We start from the raw sequence: 22,819 nt of genomic DNA, 5'->3' as shown, positions 1-22,819 counted from the left end.
CAGAGAAGGAGAGCACAATCTTTGGAGTTTTGATTATACTTTGCACCAGAAACTCATATTTCAGAAGTCAGAATGTGTGTTTTATCCAGCCTTCGTATATCTGTTTTCCACTGACTGAGTGCTGGAGCTGATGCAGGGGCTGTTCTACGCTGGTTCCTCTTCAACACCAGCCTGCAATTGGAAACATTTTTCCAATTGCAGGCTGTTGATTCTGTTCATCTGGACGTAGAGTTTTCAGTGGGTTAAACGTTTCATAACTAATCCAAGTGACTTCTTCACATCATGTTTGCATCAAGACAATTTCATTTTGTCTCATTAGTTTAAATTCATTTAGTTTCTAGACTAGATATTCTTATTTCACTTAGTTTTTATAATTTGAAAATAGTTTTAGTTTAGTTTTTATTTAGTTTCAGTGTTAGTTTTAGCCCTTTAAATTATTATTTCTTATTTTTGGAGGGCATACAGGTGTAAAATGAGTTCATTTGTGGATTTCACCCACTTTACTTAAAGTTGGGCTGCAAGTGAGCTGGTCACTCCTGAACTAGCAACTGCCCAGTATAATATGGTCATGTGACCAGCATGTCAGGCCACAGTGACCTCATGGCCCAGTGCTGTTCCTGCTGTTTCTGTTTCTGATGAGAACTTTGGTCAGTTATACTTTTGCTGTTAGCTTTTTCTAGCCCAAGGACAGAGGTGTTATTCAGCATGAAACTAAACTAACCTGGGAAACAGTCTTTGTGCTACATCTATAACTACACGTCCTTAATTGTTGATTCAATTCAGAGGTGAACATATTTAGATATTGTAAAGTTAACTGCTTCTTTTCTGAGTTGATTGTCCTCTTTCAGCATGTAGTTTGTAAGGTTCCTGAAAGTATAGAAGCTTGTCTGTACGGTTATTTTCTAATTAAAGATAATTCTTCAAGGATTTATATCAATTATTTTATACATTCCTTGTCATGCACTTGTATTAGAAGCTTTCAAATGAAACACTTGGAGGGTATTTGTATATAACAGTGAGTTAAAACTGTTTGCATGAGGACTGAACGTGTTTTTGATTCATGTCTAATAATTTCAAGTCATTGTTTGTTGGTTTCTCTTTTCAGCGTTTTGAGAGACAACCCTCTCATTTGCTCATGTGAGCTCTACTGGCTGAAGCAGTGGCAAGAACGCGGTGACCTGGATAACCAAATGTTGTCTTGCTTGTCCGATGGCGAGAAAATGTCCCTTTTCAATTTGATGATAGAAAACTGCAGTGAGTATGCGTTTCATTGTTTCTTGTTGAGAAAGCTGTAAAAGGTTTGACACCAGTCAGCTGTTATGATTTAACACAAGCCAACAGGTTTTATGACATTACCAGTAGTTTATTGGCAAGTCATGCTACACGTGTGCTGGTTGCACACGTGAGATCTGGTCAAAGGTTTGGGTTTTTGTTTTTAAAAAAAATAATGTTCTCACCTCATGCGCAGTTAAACCCTGTTTGCCAAAGCGAACCTCAGGCTTCAGATTGTTGTAAATGTTCGATTTTCAATATTTTTCTCCGTCCTTCTGCCTGAGCTCACATGACTCAGCACTGATTTCCTTGTATGCTCTGGCTCTGCCATAGATTTTAAATAAAAGATGGACTTAGCCACAGTGATGTCACCCAGTGGCTTCTAAACTCTGCATTTTGAAGCATCCACTTAACTTTATGGCCGTCACAAGTCACCATATTTGCACAAGAGGATGAAGTTATATAGACTTTATGAGCACATTGCACAGCTACACAGTCCTGCTAAGTAACAGTAACTATTAAGACTTATTTCAATAAAGCTGAAACACAAGCTTAAAAAATCAGACTCGCTGCCATAAAAACAAGGAGATGCTTGCATGTATTTATGTTTTATATCCTTTTTAAAAAGCTACTTTTATTCCTTCCCAGTTGGGAGGTTGGGAGTCACCTTACTACCATGACAAATATAGACCCTTAATCCTAATCTTATTGGATAGTCTGTACATCACTATTACCAGTCACTATTCATTGGTAATTACATAAATAAGTAGAGCATAAGACTGCCTGTGAGAATCAGAGCACTCAGGCTGATAAAGGTAAGCCTCTACTTAGTCAAATGGGTCAGTTATTAAAAATGTAGACTTAAATAACTGTTTGTGGTTTGCCTAAAAATCTTTATTAGTGCTATGATTTGGGGTTTCTAACTATGGGAGTCTATAGTGATCGTCTAGATCAGGGGTGTCAAACTCAAATACACAGTGGGCCAAAATTCAAAACTGGAACAAAGTCGCAGGCTAACGTTAATATTTATTGTAATATATTTATTCCTCCAGATATAAGAATGAATCTTTTCTTATGGACTCAAACACGTTTTGCTGAAAAACTGAATATCGAACAAGCAAAACTTAATACTAAACAATATATATATTAGCTGTATAATACCAGTAGGCCAGCTCTAATAGTAATTTGGTATGGCTTCGCGGGCCAAATGTAATTAGTCTGCGGGCCAAATTTGGCCCGCGGGCCAGAGTTTGACACCTATGGTCTAGATTTTGGAGCCAGTCTCAAGTGGCCACTCGAGGAACTGCACTTCTTGGCACTTGAGCCCCAAATTTTGCTTCTTGTGCTGTGTGTGAGATGAGGAGGAAGCCAGGCGAGGAGCAGCCAGTCAGAAGAAATTGGACTTTTTATGAGGTTGAACACCAGTCGAGATGTGCTGTATGTGAGAGCCAACAGAGTAAGATCACACATAAAACAGTCTTTAACTGCACGCTTACTAGTAAAAGTGTACTGTCTCATTGTGCCAGTATAATAGGGTAGCCTTTTAGAGCGAGTAAGAAGCACCTTTGCCTAATCCAGTATTTCTGAGAAGTGAGAATTTTTCTTAGAGAGCGTCTCTCCTGTGGACTACATGTGAGAAAGGTCAACTCTTCTCCAACCTGATTCTTCAGAAATTCTCCACAATTCATGTGTGAAAATGACACAAGATAAAAAGCATGTTTTAAATATGTGAATAACGCGAGGCTCAAGTGGAGCCCCTTAAAAGTTGCAGAGCTGGAAATGCGCAGCCTGTAACACGACTTATGGATTTTTCTTTAGGACAGAAGTTGAAAATGTAAGAACTTGTTTCATTTGTATTTGTTAAACCACATGTGGTGGAGATTTATTTTGTAAAGTTCATCAGATCGGGGCGATCATGGCTCAAAGAGTTGGCAGTTCATCTTGTAACCGGAAAGTTGCCGGTTCGAGCCCCGGCTTGGACAGTCTCGGTCGTTGTGTCCTTGGGCAAGACACTTCACCTACCGCCTACTGGTGATGGCCAGAGGGGCCGATGGCGCGATATTACAGCCTCGCTTCTGTCAGCCTGCCCCAGGGCAGCTGTGGCTACAACTGTAGCTGCCTCCACCAGTGTGTGAATGTGAGAGTGAATGAATAGTGGAATTGTACAGCGCTTTGAGGGCCCCGAAAAGTGCTATATAATTTTTTAATCATGTTTTGTAAGCAGTATTTGAAATAATGCATCTACTTCAAATTGTCTTGAAAAATAATATGTTTTTGTTCCTATTCAGGATATAAAAGGCTGCAAAAAAGCAGGTACACCAAAATGTGGGGAAGAAATTGGCTCAACATTGTTGCTCTAATCACATACAGCAGGAACTTCTTGTTGCCAGGAAACATATGAGAGATTTTGTCCCTGTGCTGTTTTTCTAAAGAGCTTTGAAAAAAAAGAGGAGGAGTTCAACTCTATACTTAGTTGCACCATCACAACAGCAACCTGTGTTTATTGCTATGTACTCTCATGCTGTCTGTCCTGCACTCTCAGGCCTGCCTGAGGTGAAGATTACCGCCTCACAGGATAAGATTCTGGAAGGAGGCAACCTTACATTCGTATGTGAGGTGGAAGGAAGTCCCACTCTCACCGTGAGATGGCAGACCGAGGCCCTCCACTCTCACTTTTTTACCAAGGTAGCTGAGAATTTTCAGCATGTGCTCAACAAATACAAAATTAGTTTTTCTTTGTTTTTTTAAGATGTCATAGTTTTTCCTCTTCCTATGATCCCCGATGGACTGGATGATGCTCAGATCAGAGCTCTGTGTTATGAAAATTGACTTTCTACTAGTTTTTTTTATTAAATTTAAAAAGAAATTTTTAAATTTAGTCTCTCTCCCCAACCAGATGCGACAGATGGCCCCGCCCCTCCCTGAGCCTGGTTCTGCCAGAGGTTTCTTCCTGTTAAAAGGGAGTTTATCCTTCCCACTGTTGCCAAAGTGCTTGCTCATAGGGGGTCATCTGATTGTTGGGTTTTTCTCTGTACGGTCTACCTTGAGGTAATTGCTGTATCATTGTAGTCAGGGTTTTTACATTGTGGTTCCATTTCTGATCTGCTGTAAAGCTCTTTAGATCAGCTACATTGAGCCTAAAGTGACATAAATCACCTTCAAATGCGGCTCTCTAATCTATTGATCCGTACTAGAGTAAATTGGGTCTCATTTCATCGTTGTAACACGTATACCTCCAAGCGATGTATTTGTAGTTAAACACCTTGTCTGTGTGTGCCGGCGGTAGCTGCAGGAGAGCAGAGACTCTGCGCTGGAGCTGGTCCTTTATCTCACCAACGTTTCCTCCAAGGACAACCTACACAACCTGACTTGCGAGGCCGAGAACCAAGCTGGGCCAGGGGAGAGGATGGTGCAATTGGACATTGAGTGTAAGTGCCTGCAAAATAAAACCGAGCTCTTGAAAGCTCACAGGCTCAATACAAATCGTCGGGCTTAATGGAGGTTAGGGCGAGAGCACACTGGGGCCATTTTCTAGTGCAGGCAGGGTGGACAGCCAGAGAAAGGGAAAAACGCACTGCACTGATTTCTTCTAAATGCCCCTTCTACAAATACGAGTATGTACCCACCATGCTTCTAATGGAGCTCTCTGTCACCTGCCACTCACTCTGCCGACTGGTGAGTAGTGTTAAAATAGTATAAGTGAAGTGCAGCGGGTATGGCTTGCTTTTTAATGCAGGGATACAATTAGAGGACAAAAGAAAGTGAACTCACCTCACCTTGCTCTTAAAGAACTCCTTCACCTCATGTACTTTTAAATTACACTTGCAGCTTGACCCTGGAGGTTTACTGTTGTTTTCTCCTTTCGGATGCATTAGTGCATCTGGAAGTTGAACAATGAGGAATGACAGCACCCAGCGGTCCCACTGAAGACAGAGTCAGATGCATTAGTGATACATTACTGACAATACTACCCAAACAATATCATATATCACCAACTCAGTGACACTCATTAGAAAATAAAGCCAAAAAGAGCAGGGGCGCCAATCAGCTGAGGCCAAATGCACAAGCATCAAGGGACAGATAATGAGCATCAGGAAAATGAGGCTGATAACCCGTGCTAAGATCTGATTTGAGCCTGTGCTAATGGACTTTTCCCTCCTACACCGGAAAACCGCTTCATCCGCAGTGATTGGCAGTCTGTAAATGCGTTAGTGCAGCTAATCTATCAACATCGGCCCCCCTGGTGGACGGACACTCGTTAACCGCTAGCCCTTTAATTATTCTTAATTACCTCCCAGAACAGTGGGTGTTTACTGCTGAGTGGCTCTCTGTGCCATTGATTCATGGTACTCGTGTGGCTTCCCTTTCATATAAAAGAGCTTTTCTAAATTGTGCTTTTTTTTTAACTTTAAGTCTGAAAATGTGAAAGCAAATCATCATTTTTGTCAACATCTACTGTCCCAAAAGATGGTGTCTTGCCTGCAAAGCATCCAGTTAGCACCGACTCTACCTGGACTGGGGCCAGAAATCATTTATTGTGTTTGCCATGTTTCACAATGTTCATTGTATAATTCTGCAATGAAGTCTGAGAACTGGCAGGCTCATTAAACATAATTCTAGCCTTCCTTTTCACCCCTGCAGTGAAATTGCTTGTGTAAGATTAGCAGAGGTCGCTAATGGATGATTAGTTAAATGTGATAAATAGCACTAATTTTCACTCGGTGTAACAGACTTTAGCGAGCCCTCGGTAAAGAGACGAATGCCTTGGTATCTCCTTAGCGCAGCACTTTCTGGGGTTGGGTCACGGGTTAAGAGCAGCAGAATGACTCGTGCACATCAGGGGTTTCTGCAGTCGAGAGTTGTGTTCGATCTAAACAAAGCCATTTCCTGTAACTTCACGTCCAGAAGAGCTTCCAGGTAGCATTTGTGGTCAGGGGCACGACAACGACCAGGATTTCATTATTCATAGCAGGTCAGCGCAGGTTTGCAGTGCAGATGGAGAGCATTGATTCTTGGAAACTCAGAGGCAATCTATAGAGTACTGACCTGCTTTGTTATGTGTGAGTAAAATGCACATTCAGCATAAAATCAGGGCTGAGCATATATAATTATTATTTGACTGTAAGTGTATCTATGTGTATTTCGTGGGAGAACTTTTTTAGTATGGGCAAAGTTGCAAGCATAGACTGTATACAAAAGATGGACATGACCACAGGTCGAGTGTCTTGTTATTTTTTAAGTCAGGGTTGGCTTTGATAACTTTGATTGATATGTTGGTTGCAATAATAAGACTTGAAACAAATGATTGAGACCTTAAACTTGTCAGTAAAATGTTAATTTGGGTCATAATTTAAGTGAGCTGTAGCCTACAAAATCTGACTTCCTGACTTTCATCCAGAGAAGTTCACAATGAGGTAATTTCATTGGTTAATCTTTCTCTGATTGATTGTTTTGCCTATGACTGAGTGTTTTAAGTCAGACGCAAAACCACAGAGTCTTTATAGATGTATTATATTATATTATGACTATGTTGTATATAATATTAAGTGCTTAGCTGAAAGACTGGAAACGGGTGGAACCAACTAGTCAGATGCAGTAGAACTGAGCTAAGCTAACTGTCTGCACTACACAAACATGAGGATTGAGTCAATATTCTCATTGAACTCTTGCCAAAGATTTATTTCCCAGACTACCTTTTTTACTTTCTCAGTTGATTTTTTCCATCTAAAAATACATTAAATCAAATCACCAGGACACCATAGACAGTTTTTGAGCTCATCTTTTCTTTAGAAACTCATTTATGTCTGTGCTCTGCTACTTCACAACTCAAAACTCTGTGTCTCCTCGCAGTTCCAGTCAGAATAATCTTCCTGAATAATGCTGTGCCGCAGCACCACTGGTGTTTTCCGTTTGCCGTGGACGGCAATCCCGAACCGAACATCACCTGGCTTTACAACGGCAAGAAATTAAACGAGACCAGATACATATACACGCAGCCCATCGTAGATTCAGGCGATGGATCGGAGAAGCACGGATGTCTCTTCCTTGACAAGCCAACCCACGTCAACAATGGCAACTACACTCTGATTGTGGAGAACAAACTGGGAAGAGATGAGGCCACCGCACTTGGGTTTTTCATGCACAACCCCTTTGACAATTTTGAGGGGGTAATTCCATGTGAGTTCCTGTTTTGCTACTCTAAACTAAACTACTCACTGATTACTAATTATCTCCTAGAGTCATGTCTCACTTGGCGCCATCTTGAAACATCTTGAAAGCCAACTCTGAGCACATTATTTGGCCAGTTATTTTGAGGCCTTATCCAAATGAGCCGGGACATAAAACCTGGATGTGTAGAATTATATGTTTTATTAATGATAAATGCTACTTTAAAAGTTTGCTGATATTAGACCAAAATTGTAAAAGGTTCTAATTCTGCTTTAATATCTTTGTAATCACTTAAATGTTATTAATTAAAGTCATTAGAAGTTGTTCATCATCCTGTAATATCAACTATAGCTGCTGGGTTTCCCTATGGAAATCACATTAAATCCATTACCTACCAGAGATGAAAGAATTTGCAGACATCTTAATCATCACGTGTAGAATAAATATCTTTAATTCATCTCCAGGTTTTCTTTGCATTATAAGTCACTTTAAAAATCAATCAAGTGAACAGCGTATGTGCCCGTGCACTGCAGTGGAAACCACTGATTACCAGCCTGATTCCTAGATAGGGAACCAAGATGACCACCATCATCTAGAGAGGAGGCATCTACTCTTTCCTGGTGCCAACCTGTCACATATGCAGCTTTGTGTCTTTGGTTTAAGTTTGAAGGAAGAAGAAGGGCATGCCTTTTATTTTGAGCAGTTATGTTATTTATGGAGGTAACCTGCTATCATTTAATTTATTGTTTTGGCCTTGGCCTACCCTGACATTAATTTAAACTCCCGCTTTTGTGGCTCTGTGATCAATAAATACAACATATATTATCTGTGGTTCTTGTGGCTGCTGAGGGCAAGGGAGATGGATGCCTTTTATATTGTGTCTTGGCTGCCCGTTGATGGGGTTTAACAACAAGGTTGGAGGAAAGTCCACTGGCAACCATACTGGAAAAGCCTTCAGTCAGTTATTTGGACGGTTGGTCGCTGGGACATAGAAAACTGTATAGAATCACCACAAACTACACATGGAAGCCCCAGGAAGCTTACATGTGCAAAAATCTACATCTACCTACGTCTTTACTATGATTATCAGCATCGGCTGCAAAGATCACAGTTGAGCGACAGCCACGAGGCCGGTGGAATTTCATACGCTGAATGTGAGACGTCAAATCCAAATGGAGAACGCAACATTGCATTCACAGGAGGGTGATGAAAATATATAATATATAAGAAATAATAATAGAAATAATCCAACCATCCATCCATTCGCTACCGCTTATCCTTTTCAGGGTCGCGGCTCCCAGCTGTCATAGGGCGAGAGGCAGGGTACACCCTGGACAGGTCGCCAGTCTGTCGCAGGGCTAAGACATAGGGACAGACAACCATTCATACTCACATTCACTCGCACATTCACACCTAGTGGCAATTTGGATTATCCAATTAACCTATCCCCACAAGTTGCATGTCTTTGGACGGTGGGAGGAAGCCGGAGTACCCGGAGGGAACCCACGCAAACACGGGGAGAACATGCAAACTCCACACAGCTGGGATAGGCTCCAGCGCCCCCGCGACCCTGAAAAGGATAAGCGGAAGTGACTTTATAGTCTTTATATCTATATCTATATCTATATCTATATAGATAGAGAAAAAAAATATATATACATAACTAACAATGCAACAAATGAAGAGCTTAATGAAAACAGAATGGAGAAAATGATATGAAGTGTTGATAAAGAGCAAAGGTATCATCTGGACTTAAGTGTGAGTGAATTATATAAACTGTACGATGATAGTACCAAGTTATGTGCCGGGAATTCATAGCAGTGCTCAAGGTGTGTTATTGCCCTTCAGTGTTAAAGTGATGAGGAGTGAAGAGGGAGCACATTAGATATCTGACAGAGACAATAATGTAAGTGTCACTTAAAACTAATTGATCGTCACACTAGTTCTGGGGATTCTTTCTATGTCGTGAACTGAAAGGTGTCGACCTTACTGCATTGTGATTCAGTGCTTGATATGTAGAAATAGCCTAACTAAACAGAGTGAATGCACCGTGAGAAGCGCATGTTGCGTCATGGTACTCTGTGCTGTTTGCTCATAAATGTGTTTTGTGCTTTTCCCACATGCAAGACGTCGTGGGTCAAAGTAAGTGTTCAGTTGATTTTGAGTCTATAAAATATCTCAGCATGTCCTTTGAACACTGAATGGAGATCTACGTGTCATTTTATTTGTTGCTCTCACTCCTGCCCCGCAGGTCCTACAAACAAATCAGACATGGACGTCACAGAAAACCCGGAGAGTCGGATGTATTTGGTGCGTCTGTGCCAACGCTTCTCAATCCCAATGCAAAAGCAGCAGCTAATGAGTGTTAGTGACTGAAAATACAATGTTTGTTTGACAGGTGTATGTGGCCGTGGGTCTCGGTGTGTTTGCTTGCAAACTTCTGCTCATCATGGTTTTGGTTGTCTACAAATGTGGCCATCATTCCAAGTTTGGAATTCACAGTAAGTTATTTAAGTTTGACTGCAAGCTTGAAATTAGGCACGAAAGTTAAAGGAGAAGCCTGATGACACTCGTCTTTTAATTGGAACTGCAGTCACAGACAGTAATTAGCTCTAATTAGTCTAACGGCTATTTCCATAATAAGAATCTTAGCTCTGTCAAAAGATTTAAAAAAATAACTTAATGGGGCTTTTAATGTTCACTACTTATTGTATATTAAGTCTGTTGCTTCATCGTGACTGGAGAAAGGTGAAAAAGGCCTAGTTATGGTTTTAGTTATTCCCTAACCTGCCCGAGAAACTGGGCATCTAACCCCAGGATATAAGAGCGATATCAGGCTTCTCACCTATTGTGACTGTATCGCGCATGAATGACAAATGTCAATAAATGATATGACTGGGACAACTTTTGTATTAAAAGGAGTTTGAGAGGACTGAGTGAGCTGCACCTCTGCAGCTGCCTGCCGCTCATCTGCCTGAGGTTAGCGGCAGACTTACACATGTGCCTTATGACAAGTCAGTGATATTCATTTCCGCTCAGAATTAGACTCCTTCCTGCCACTTCAGTCACCTATAATTTGGTTTCTAAAGGTTGAAAACTTTTCCCAGATGTGTTGCAAGACTTGTATTTCTTTCAGTAACAATGTGCTAAAAGGTTATTATGTTTTTTTTTACTTATTGCAGAAACATGTTTTCATACTCGAACTTTTAGAGTCGAAGGGAGAAATGAAAGTAAAAGCTTTGGTAGGAAAACACTGACGTGCTAGAAAATAAATGAATTATGGAAGGAGGTAGGTTTATGCCTTGTTGGCATGCTGTCAGACATCCATCAAGAAAAAGTGACCACAAACATTACACAAACGGATTGTGGTCACATGAAGCACAGGCTTTAATCACATGGTTTTTCTATAATGGACAACAGTAGCTCTGTTTTATATATATATTTGCATCTATGAAGATTGCATTCATTGCTTCCATCAAAACACACCTGGATCCCCAACCAAACACTTTGTTCAGTTGTAACGGGAGAAAATTGTGAAGATTTTTAAAAGTAATATAGATGTATTAGAGTGAACGGAATCTAAGGCTTTACATGATTTTTCTATGCGCGCCTCTGAAGAATGTATATGGAATAAGTCAAATGTTCTGCCAAGTAACTGTTTCAAATCACAGATGGTTCTGTCAGTCTCTTAAAAGGTAATGCACAGGAGAGACGGACTAATATAGGATTTCCACTGAGCTGTAACTTTGCTCGCAGGCAGCCACTGTGTCGGCTAAAGTGCCTTAATTATTGCACGAGAACGGCGGCAGAAACCTCCCCTGGCCACCGCCACGGGGTGAGGGCCATTAAAGGGGATGGCTGGATGGATGGCTGGATGGATGAATGCAGGAACACACACACACACACACACACACACACACACACACACACACACACACACACCCTTCTCACTCTCAGAGTGCCTAAGTGGCCCTGATTGCCTAAGTGGACCCTGCTCCCTCTTTCCTTCCTTCCATCGCTTCTGTGCTCTCTTATTGTTGTTCCATTTTCTACCATGTTGGACTCTGGGGGTTCTGTGGTTTGCCTTCCTAAGTGAGGTTTTACAATTTGGACCCCACTTGTTTGGCTTTTAATACGCACTATAGTCGGGAGTTGCTAACCGCCCAGGCTTCCTGTATGGTCATATTTTTTTCACTTCAGTGTGCCCTGATTGCTGCATGGTTGATGATGGTGATTATTAGAGCTTGTCATCATCTGTCACCATGGTACCAACAAATGTGCATCCAAGTTAGTAATAGTGAATGCCAGTTCCTCGAAAGGAAAAATGGGTTCTGAATTGCTTCTTTTGATGGCTGCTGCAATCACAGATGGTTGGAGACTGATTAGGTCTCATTTCTCTCATTTTTATTGGCTTTGCTCCGTTTCATTAGGATCATCAGTTCTGGGGAAGGAGGATGACCTGGCCGTGTCACTGCGCTTCATGAACTTTGGTACCAGCCCGCCTTCCTCCGATGAAGACTCTGGCTTGTCTAGCTTCGTAGAGAATCCACAGTACTTCTGCAGCATAATCAAAGACAAAGACATGTGTGAGTGCTTGCTGATGAACTTCTGTAATGTTTTATTTGAATGTCACAGAAAAGTAAACAGAATTGTTGAAGTGTAGTTTTACAGGACATAGAGGCTTTTTTCTGATGAATCATATTTTATATTAGATATTTTTTAAGAACATCATAACCAACATAAGACTAAAAAAATACATGCACGAGCTTCTCATGTTCCTTCTTTATGATGTTGCAGTCATTGGGAACGGCTACGTCGATCACTACGGCCGTCTTCCTTTGTTAGTCTACCACCACTATGTGTGGTTGGTTAGCCACTACCATTTTGTCCATGTCCGTATATATATTCTCCAGCACCCCATACACATATATATATATATATATATATATATATATATATATATATACACACATATATGTATACGTATACATAAAACACCCAGCACGCCCCTGCGGGCGGTTTATCCTTCAAGCTCGGGTCCTCTACCAGAGGCCTGGGAGCTTGAGGGTCCTGCGCAGTATCTTAGCTGTTCCCAGGACTGCGCTCTTCTGGACAGAGATCTCCGATGTTGTTCCCGGGATCTGCTGGAGCCACTCGCCTAGCTTGGGAGTCACCGCACCTAGTGCTCCGATTACCACGGGGACCACCGTTACCTTCACCCTCCACATCCTCTCGAGCTCTTCTCTGAGCCCTTGGTATTTCTCCAGCTTCTCGTGTTCCTTCTTCCTGATATTGCTGTCATTCGGAACCGCTACATCGATCACTACGGCCGTCTTCTTCTGTTTGTCTACCACCACTATGTCCGGTTGGTTAGCCACCACCATTTTGTCCGTCTGTATCTGGAAGTCCCACAGGATCTTAGCTCGGTCATTCTCCACCACCCTTGGGGGCATCTCCCATTTTGACCTCGGGACTTCCAGGTTATACTCGGCACAGATGTTCCTGTACACTATGCCGGCCACTTGGTTATGGCGTTCCATGTATGCCTTGCCTGCTAGCATCTTGCACCCTGCTGTTATGTGCTGGATTGTCTCTGGGGCATCTTTACACAGCCTGCACCTGGGGTCTTGCCTGGTGTGATAGACCCCAGCCTCTATGGATCTTGTGCTCAGAGCTTGTTCTTGTGCTGCCATGATTAGTGCTTCTGTGCTGTCTTTCAGTCCAGCTTTGTCCAGCCACTGGTAGGATTTCTGGATATCAGCCACCTCCTCTATCTGCCGGTGGTACATACCGTGCAGGGGCCTGTCCTTCCATGATGGTTCCTCGTCTCCCTCCTCTTTCTTGGGTTTCTGCTGCCTGAGGTATTCACTGAGCACTCGGTCAGTTGGGGCCATCTTCCCAATGTATTCTTGGATGTTCGTTGTCTCATCCTGGACTGTGGTGCTGACACTCACCAGTCCCCGGCCCCCTTCCTTCCGCTTAGCGTACAGCCTCAGGGTGCTGGATTTGGGGTGAAACCCTCCATGCATGGTAAGGAGCTTTCTTGTCTTTATGTCAGTGGCTTCTATCTCCTCCTTTGGCCAGCCTATTACCCCAGCAGGGTACCTGATCACGGGCAGGGCGTACGTGTTGATGGCCCGGATCTTGTTCTTACCATTCAGCTGACTCCTCAGGACTTGCCTGACCCTCTGCAGGTACTTGGTGGTTGCAGCTTTTCTAGCGGCCTCTTCATGGTTCCCATTCGCCTGTGGGATCCCCAAGTACTTGTAACTGTCCTCTATGTCTGCAATGTTGCCTTCTGGTAGTTCAATCCCCTCAGTTCTGACTACCTTCCCTCTCTTTGTTACCATCCGACTACACTTCTCCAGTCCGAACGACATTCCAATGTCATTGCTGTATAGCCTGGTAGTGTGGATCAGTGAATCGATGTCTCGTTCACTCTTGGCATACAGCTTGATGTCATCCATGTACAGGAGGTGGCTGACAACTGCTCCGTTCCGTAGTCGGTATCCGTAGCCAGTCTTGTTAATGATCTCACTGAGGGGGTTCAGGCCTATGCAGAACAGCAGTGGGGACAGAGCATCTCCTTGGTAGATCCCGCACTTGATGGTGACTTGTGCTATGGGCTTGGAGTTGGCCTCTAGTGTTGTACGCCACATCCCCATTGAGTTCCTGATGAAGGCTCTTAGGGTCCCATTGATCTTGTACAATTCTAGGCATTCCAGTATCCAGCTGTGGGGCATTGAGTCATAGGCCTTCTTGTAATCAATCCAGGCAGTGCACAGGTTGGTCAGTCTGGTCTTGCAGTCTCGGCTGATTGTTCTGTCTACCAGTAGCTGGTGTTTTGCGCCTCTGGTATTCTTGCCAATTCCTTTCTGTGTCCCGCTCATGTATTGACCCATGTGCCTGTTCATCTTAGCCGATATGATGCCTGACAGGAGCTTCCATGTAGTACTGAGGCAGGTTATTGGTCGGTAGTTGGAGGGGACCGGTCCCTTCTTGGGGTCCTTGGGGATCAGGACCGTCCGGCCTTCAGTTAGCCATTCCGGGTGTCTCTCGTTAACTAGCAGCTGGTTCATTTGTGCTGCCAGACGCTCGTGGAGTGCAGTCAGCTTCTTCAGCCAGTAGGCGTGAACCATGTCGGGCCCTGGTGCTGTCCAACTCTTCATACTGGAGACCCTTTCTTGGATATCTGCCACTGTGATGGTTACTGGACCCTGTTCAGGGAGGTCGCTGTGGTCTGCCCTCAGATCCTCTAGCCACTGAGCATTGCCGTTATGGGTTGCATCCTTCTCCCATATGCTCTTCCAGTATTGCTCCGTCTCCAGCCTTGGTGGTGCTGTTCTCTTATTGTTCCCTTGCCACTGAGAGTACACCTTTGCTGGTTCTGTGGAGAACAGCTGGTTTATTCTCCTGCCTTCTATCTCTCTGGTGTACCTCCTCAAGCGGCTGGCCAAGGCTGTGAGTCTTTGCTTGGCAGTTTCCAAGGCCTCAGGTATGGACAGCTTGCTGTATTTCTTAGGCACCTTATTTGTCGCACCTTTCTGCAACTCCGTTAGTTGGCTAACCTCCCTCCGTGCTACTTTGATCTTGCCCTCTAGCCTCCTTCTCCATGGAGGGTACTGCCCCTTGTCGCTGTTCAACTTGTAGCCAAGCATCTCACTGATCACTGCTGCCGTATTGTAGATGAGCTTGTTAGTGTCGGTAATCGTGGTTGTAGGTATTGCCCGTAGTGCTGCATTAACATCATCTAGCAGACCTTCTGAGGGTACTTCACGTAATCTTGGTAACCGGCTACGGGGGATCCAGGTTTCAAGCTTGGCCATGATCCTATTTTTCAGGTCAGTTCCTCTCGCACTCAACGATCCTTCTCCTATCGCACTTGGGGCTATGTACCCAATCTCGGGTGATGATATCTCCCCCCTGACCTGGCGTCCTGACTCCTCCTTGCCGTAGCATTTGTGTTGTACCTCGTCAATCTCTAGCTGTGAGAGCAGTCCCTTCTTTCGAATGTTGGAACACTGAGCTACTAGTTGTTTCGCCGTCATTGTGGATGTTGGGTATCGAAGAATCCATAGGTCCCTCATCCTATTCATGTAGCCCCTTCCGCCAGGGTTACTTGCGTAGTAGCATTCCAACAATGCCCTGTTTTCGTCTCTTGCCCACCGATGCCTTCTTGTTCCAGTAGCCCACTTTTCGTCAGGGTGCCCTGGTTCCTCAACACCTGACGCGGACCTTGTTGATCCGGGCGACGTCCGAGCCGGCATGCCTTCATATTTATCTGTCTCGCTCATATATATATATATATATATATATATATATATAGGCCTGAATATAACTTAGTCCAGAGCAGGTTATGTTCAATAGATATTACATATCTAAAAAAATTTAAATCTGTTTTTATTTATTCATTCCTTAAGGAAATTATGTAATTATTCTTACTTTTAGACCCTTAAAGATCACCACGACTCTTCTTTGTTTATTTTTAATATCATAGTTTTATCTTTCTTTTTAAAATCTGCTGCTCTGCTTCCAGTCCATCAGTCACACTGGTGCGATGCTTCCAACACCAACCCTTTCATGTGAACTCACATGTTGGGAAACTCTGGGTTGACCTATTGAGTTGATAACCACTTTTGTTTGATTGCTTAGCCTGACCTACAATTCTCTGGATACCGTTTGGCTCTAAACACGTCTTGTACTTAAAGGCAGTAACGTACGACATGAGTAGCTACAGCAGTTTCGCCTTTAAGCTTAACCCTTTAATGTCTGGACAGCAGCCACTGCATTCTGTCAATGATCTCAAATATGTGTACGTCTGAGGAGGCGAGTTGTTTGTGTTGTTTGTGCATTTATGCAGTTTTGAAAATGAAATTCCAAAATCACACCATGTGTATTTTGCATTGACGTGATTGTACATTGCTAAGACTGGCTGTAGTTCAGACCGGGCTTAAATTTGTTCGAGGGGCTTATGTGAAGTCCAATTTAAAGACCAGTCTTAACAAAGGCCAACTTTGAAGTTAAGACCAGGCTTGGTAAAAACCAGCTGGTGGATACGTCACACTATCTGCATTATAGTTTAATGGAGTCCCTCCACTACCAACCCAAAGACACGGACCACTTTTCATTTTAACACACCTGACAGAATTGTGCAGATTCTGAAATAAATCTAACTCAGTGTCACTTCTCTTTCGAGTGCATGCTCTCTACTTTGTTTTGCTTTCAGTTTCTGCCACTCTCACCCTTCTACATTTATTTCACTGCCTTCCATTGGCTGCACCAGCGAGCCTTAATTTTCCTGGTGATTATGCTGGATTATTTGGTGTCAGACAATGTTGAGACTAACAAAGGGCTTTGTGGTTTACTCAGACTTAAAATGTCTTTGTGAAAGTTTTCAGGATTTCGGATTATTACAAATTGCATTTAAATTTCATCCTGTCTCTCAAAAAAGGAGGATTTATGAAAATATTGTATGATATGCTTGAGGTGGATAATCTTTCCCCAGAATTCTTTTAAGTCATTTGTGTTTTTATGATCTCAGGTGTCCAGCATATTAAAAGGCAGGATATTGTTTTGAAGTGGGAGCTGGGGGAAGGAGCGTTTGGCAAAGTCTACCTGGCAGAGTGTGCAAACCTCAGCCCCGACAACGACAAGATGCTCGTAGCCATCAAGGTGAGTAGCTGCCAAAAAAAAAAAATCCTCTCCGCCGTTTTTAAAAGGTAATTTAACCATTAATCCGGCTTTGTTCATTGGCATCGGTAGTGAAAATGTCAGCAGTTAGCATGAGGTCTGAGCAGCAGAGCAGAGCATGTTGAAGTGATTGACAAAACTACAACGCACAAAAAAGATTATTACTGCAGCATTTGGCTTTTAAACCTCATCCTGGTGCTTTTACACATGACTAGCTTATTTAATACAATTGAGCGAAACATCAAGTTCCTTTTTTTTTTCTATGCAAACGGTAAAATTCACTGTTCTCATATCACTGGTTTGCAGTTTGAGACTTTAGGACAATATCTGAGAGTCAGTCTGCTTTTTATCCTACGCTATGTTAAAAAAAACAAAAACCCTAAAGTCCTCATTAAGGCTCTCAGCACTAACAAACATGACGCTACAGGGCACTTACAGTTAATACTCACATGCTGAAATTACATCCTGCGGTTTCAGAGAGTTGTTTTTGTTTAAGAACAGTCAGCTGATGTACTACGCGGCTCATGTTACAACAGGTTAATGCAAACCGCAGCGGATTAAAAAACGCGATTATATGGCTCAGCTCAGATTTATCATCCCATTAATCAGACGTATGCTTTTATAACACATCGTCAATGAGCTGAGGAGGGAAAGTCAAGGCCCAGACAAAGAATGAAACTGTTTTTAAAATGTATGAACCACACAGTCTCCTTTTATGCTCCACACTGTCTGTTGATTTTGGAACTTTTGAAATTTTAAAAGGAAAAATTTACATTTTTATTTTTCACCTGCACTAGCTTTGAACTGTGACACTAACTGTCACAGTTCAAAGTCATTTGTATTTGTGTGTTTTGCTATAAATCCAACACTCTGCTTTTTATTTATTTATTCTTTTTTAATGCTTTTCTTTACCCCTGTCTAAAAGCTCAAACGCAGTCCCTGACAGGCTGTGGCAGGTGTCGGAATGACAGAAGCAGAGACGACTTTAGCCAACAAGAATAGCAAAACTAACATATGTCTGGGAACATTAACTTTACTTTCTTTGTTTTTTGCTCCTTGCAAACAAAATATCAGATCAGCTGCTCTGCTCACAGCCGGAGCTGCTGGTCTGAGGGATCCACTCATGACATCACACAGAGCCAAGAACAGAAAAAACTGCCTCAAGTCTGATATGTTTGACCAAAAAATGAGGAAAACCATAAAGGGGTCATTTTAAATAATGAGTTAACGTTTTACTCTCTCAACCCGACATTTACTTATTTTTCTTTATGTGCAGAAGTATTATTCAGATATTTATTACAGTTCAATAAGTTAAAAATTAAATCTAAAAATGCATTTTTATAATGCCAGACAGACTGAACATCCTCATCTTTTTTTCACATTTTTCCTTCAGAGATTTTGGTGCCAAAATTATATCACACGACAGTTTCACAAATTTTCAAAATATTAAGTCTTCATATTCTCTCTCTCTCTCTCTACATATATATGTGTAGAGAGAGAGGGGGGGAAAGAGCGAGAGAGTGTTGTTGTATTGTCATATTGTCTTTATAAAATAATTTACAAACAAAAATAAAAACAATAATAATTACATTTAAGTAAAGCCTCATTATTATGTCATAGCAAATGAATACATTCAGTTGTTTGTCACATAAGTAAGTAACTAATATTATTTCCTTAGCTGTGTGATAAGGAGGCAGCTGTAACATCACAGTAAAGAAGACTGAATTTGAATACAGTGTTGTTCATTTTTGACCCCCCAAAAAAGCAGTAAATAAGGACCAGAGCTGCAGCTGAGTGCCTGGTCAATTGTTTACTACAATATAGCTTCTAGTGTTATTGGAAAAGTACAATCTGCACGTATTCACAGACTCTGAAGGACGCAAATGAGTCCACCCGGCAGGACTTCCAGCGGGAGGCGGAGCTGCTGACGGTGCTCCAACACCAGCACATTGTGCGGTTCTACGGCGTCTGTACCGACGGAGAGCCGCTGGCCATGGTGTTTGAATACATGAGGCACGGAGACCTGAACCGCTTTCTTCGGTATGTAACAGTACAAACTCCACATCAGACCATGCCTGCTGAACAAAATGCTGATCCTTTCTGTGATCATAAAGTGTGTTGTAGATTTTCCCAACAAATATTAGCCTTTGAATATGTTCCTCGTCTGTGTGGCTCAGAAAAAGTACTGGATGAAAGGCAGCAGAGGCGGCAACAAAAGAAGTTATTACAAACACCTCATTGCCTTTTTTCACAGCAGACTCGTCAGAAGCCCCGAAAATCTCAGTAAGAAAGTGTCTCAGCGAGCCATCAAAGTGTGACAGTGTTACAGCAGCAACACAAACGGAAGCAGATAAATATGATTCAGTCATCACTAAAGCTAAGATGAATAGCTGATTAATCAATTATTTGATTAAGTAAATGTTTTATCCTTGATTAATTGCTGCCATTTACAAGCTGAAGTATTTTTAAAGAGCAAGTGCTAAAAGAAAAACTGTTTCTGGCTGTGACATGTGAATGTTTGCTGATTTGTTCGGCTGATTTACTGCATTTGGAAGGTTTGTAGGTTTTTTCACATGTTGCTATGTTTCAGACTCATTTGATGCTTGATTCAGCTTTTACAATTATTTCATCTAAACTTCATAAAAGACTAAGAGAGTACTCATACCCTCCCATTAGTACTTGGATAAAGCAGTTTGTCATTGAATTCATCAGGAGATCAGATTTGCCCTTGTGTAAGAATCATTGAGGTGAATAGTATGAAATATTGATACATTTATTAGTTTTTTTACTAATTTCACTTGATATCAAAGAAAACTCTACTCCCCCAGAGTTTCGTAAGCTCTCTCACATTGTCTCTCCAGATAAGGAAAGACTTTATGTGTACACACTGTCTGCACTGTGCTGATGCTGCACATCATAAAGCCAAAACACCCAGAAACATTAGCAGGCAGAGGTCATCACTGTCCCAACGGTTTCACTGGGACTAGTTTTTTATTTTCAGGCCTTCACATATATCGAGACCCTCCCAACATGCGGTAAAAACTGAAGCCTTCTTTGAACAATTCTACAAATTTGGCACAACGTTTTGGAGGTTCCTGCTTTCCTTTTTGGGAGAATTGTCCAAGCTTTGCCAGGCAGCTCAGTGAGTTTTTGAGCAGAGATGCACAAGATGCTTCCGGCACACAAAACTACTTCTGTGTTTTTCTGACTGCTTTGGGGAAATGTAAATCTTCCCCTCAGCCTGAGAGTTTTCATTCGAGATTACTCTCTGTTTTTCCATCTTTACCTTTATCTTGTGTGGGCTGAATAGGTATGAATACTTATATTATCCTGGTCTTGTTGCAGACAGAAACACTGTTAAGCTGCTTTCACTGTTTGACTAGAGGGATAGTGTTATTGAGCTCAGCTTTTGGCTTCCTCCGCATGTGCTGATGGGAAATGTGGCCAAGTGGTTCAGTCTTTGTTTGATCAGACCGGAGGACTTGTTTTTTGTGGTCTGGAAGTCTTTTAGGTGCCTTTTAGGAAACTCCCAGCAGACTGTCAATTGTCTTTTAGTGAGGAAGGGCTTCCGTATGGCCATCTCTACCATAAAGCGGGGAGTAGAGGAGTACTGCACTCTGGCTCATTCCATCTCCAAAAAGAGAAACGTCCTCCAAACTTCCTCCATTTGAGAATCACTTAAGGAATATCCTGTTTTTTGGGGGCTGCAGTTTGAAACCTTACAGCATCTGTTCTTTTCCTAATTATGCCCATTAAATTCAGTCAAGCACAGGTGGAGTAAAGTTGTGCAAGTAGGAACACTGATAGAAGCAGGATGCACCACACTCAGTTTTGAGTATCATAACAAAACGTCTGAATATTTCTCTAAATGCTGTGTTTGAGTCCAAAGTAGTAACACCGACTTTCACCTGGCGCTGCCTGTTATGGTCATGTGGAGACTCACAAGAAAGAAATGAACTTTATAATTTTCAGGATATAAAAAATGTGGAAAATAATAATAATGGATTGGATTTATATAGCGCTTTTCTAGGCACCCAAAGCGCTTTACAATGCCACTATTCATTCACACACTGGTGGAGGCAGCTACAGTTGTAGCCACAGCTGCCCTGGGGAAGACTGACAGAAGCGAGGCTGCCATATCGCACCATCGGCCCCTCTGGCCAACACCAGTAGGCGGTAGGTGAAGTGTCTTGCCCAAGGACACAACGACCAGGACAGAGAGCCCAGGGATCGAACCGGCGACCTTCCGGTTACAGATGCGATTCCCAACCCCCTGAGCCACGGTCGCCCTGTGGCTCAGGGGGTTGGGAAAAGTTAAAATGTTCTGAAGAACATTTGTTAATGTACTGAATAGAGATGGCACGATACCACTTTTTTATGTTCGATACCGATATCATAAATTTGGATATCTGCCGATACCGATATGAATCCCATATAGTGTTTTTTAATCAATAAAACTGTTTTTTAATATCTCGCTGCATTTTGTATACGTTCATACTAAAGTTTAAATAAACAACAACACTAAAGCTATTCTGTTATACCTGTATGTAAAAAATACACTGCACCCAAAATAATTCATAGTTCAGCAAAACTGATCAATTTAATAAACTTAAACCTACACCATCCTCCCTATTCTGGTATTTTAAAGAGTACTTAGCAGAAATATTAAGCAACCTAACTAATAGGGTTGCAAACTCCCTCGATGCTTAATTGACGTGATCAACTTTAATTTGATGCAGTGTGAAAAAAAATGCACAGAAATAAATAATTTTTCAAGAATAATTAAATAGATTCAACATCTTTCTTCAACAGAACTGCAGAATGCACAGATGGTACCTTCCCAAAGGAAAAAGTACTATAGCTTACTAGATATTACTAGGTATATTAAACTTAATAGTTACTATATACAGTAATGGACTTCTATACATTTTACATAAGATTAAAACTTTGGGTGTAAGATTTTAAATGAGAATAAGAAAGAAATGCATGTCTTTGTGCCCTCTTTTCCCTGTTCATGCCCTATCGGCCCCCCAGGCTAAACTTTGCTAGATCCGCCCCTGCACAGTTACCAGCCGTCAGCTACGTAGAAAAAGATCCTGGTGTAGAAAGTAATATTAAATAAATTCTAACAACAGCTTATCAAGCTTAAACGTGGTGCTGTTGTTCAGCCGCTGGTTTCCTCTTTCTGGTGCAAAGTGGGCCAAAAACAAAGAAGAGACACGGACTCGCGACAGAAAAGCCGATCAGCTGATCATTGATCAGTTTCATGATTGAAGTAGCAGCAGCAGAGGGAGGGAGAGAGAGGCAGTCGCTCCATATATCGGTTGTTAAGCTTAACGTGGGAATGCTTTATAAACATTCAGAGATGAACTTACACACTTGCTTTACTTCTCTCTGGGATAACTTTCTCGGAGATGAAATGCCGGTTTGGTAGCAAGGCTACAAATACACACAGCTGATCAGGTGAGCACACGGCTCCGACGTGCTACGGTTATGAGGAGAGTTACGCCCTGTTGCAAGTTTTGTGAGGTGCTTTTTTGATATTTAATGGATCGGATTAAATTTTTAATTTCTCTCCGATATCCGATCCAGTAATTATGTCAGTATCAGACCGATACCGATACGTAATATCGGATCGGTCCATCTCTAGTACTGAATATCCTAGTTTTAAATATTTGAGTCTGGACCT

General features: G+C 42.0%; 1 protein-coding gene across 1 annotated transcript in view; it reads left to right on the top strand.

Annotated features, from left to right (window-relative positions):
- Positions 1 to 22,819, top strand: part of ntrk1 (neurotrophic tyrosine kinase, receptor, type 1) — an 89,453-nt gene that overhangs the window by 52,185 nt on the left and 14,449 nt on the right. Inside the window, exons 5-14 of the mRNA XM_085472275.1 lie at positions 1,106 to 1,254; positions 3,815 to 3,957; positions 4,559 to 4,700; positions 7,123 to 7,449; positions 9,568 to 9,582; positions 9,692 to 9,750; positions 9,839 to 9,941; positions 11,871 to 12,026; positions 16,982 to 17,112; positions 18,998 to 19,170. Of these exons, the coding sequence (XP_085328401.1) occupies positions 1,191 to 1,254; positions 3,815 to 3,957; positions 4,559 to 4,700; positions 7,123 to 7,449; positions 9,568 to 9,582; positions 9,692 to 9,750; positions 9,839 to 9,941; positions 11,871 to 12,026; positions 16,982 to 17,112; positions 18,998 to 19,170 (1,313 nt within the window). The 5' untranslated portion in view covers positions 1,106 to 1,190. The remainder of the gene's footprint in view (positions 1 to 1,105; positions 1,255 to 3,814; positions 3,958 to 4,558; positions 4,701 to 7,122; positions 7,450 to 9,567; positions 9,583 to 9,691; positions 9,751 to 9,838; positions 9,942 to 11,870; positions 12,027 to 16,981; positions 17,113 to 18,997; positions 19,171 to 22,819) is intronic.

Source organism: Copadichromis virginalis, linkage group LG11, assembly GCF_057382275.1.
Source record: "Copadichromis virginalis isolate Kocher_CV1m ecotype Utaka linkage group LG11, C_Virginalis_male_GT1.1, whole genome shotgun sequence".
NCBI lineage: Eukaryota > Metazoa > Chordata > Actinopteri > Cichliformes > Cichlidae > Copadichromis > Copadichromis virginalis.
This window is presented reverse-complemented; position numbering and strand designations above follow the sequence as displayed.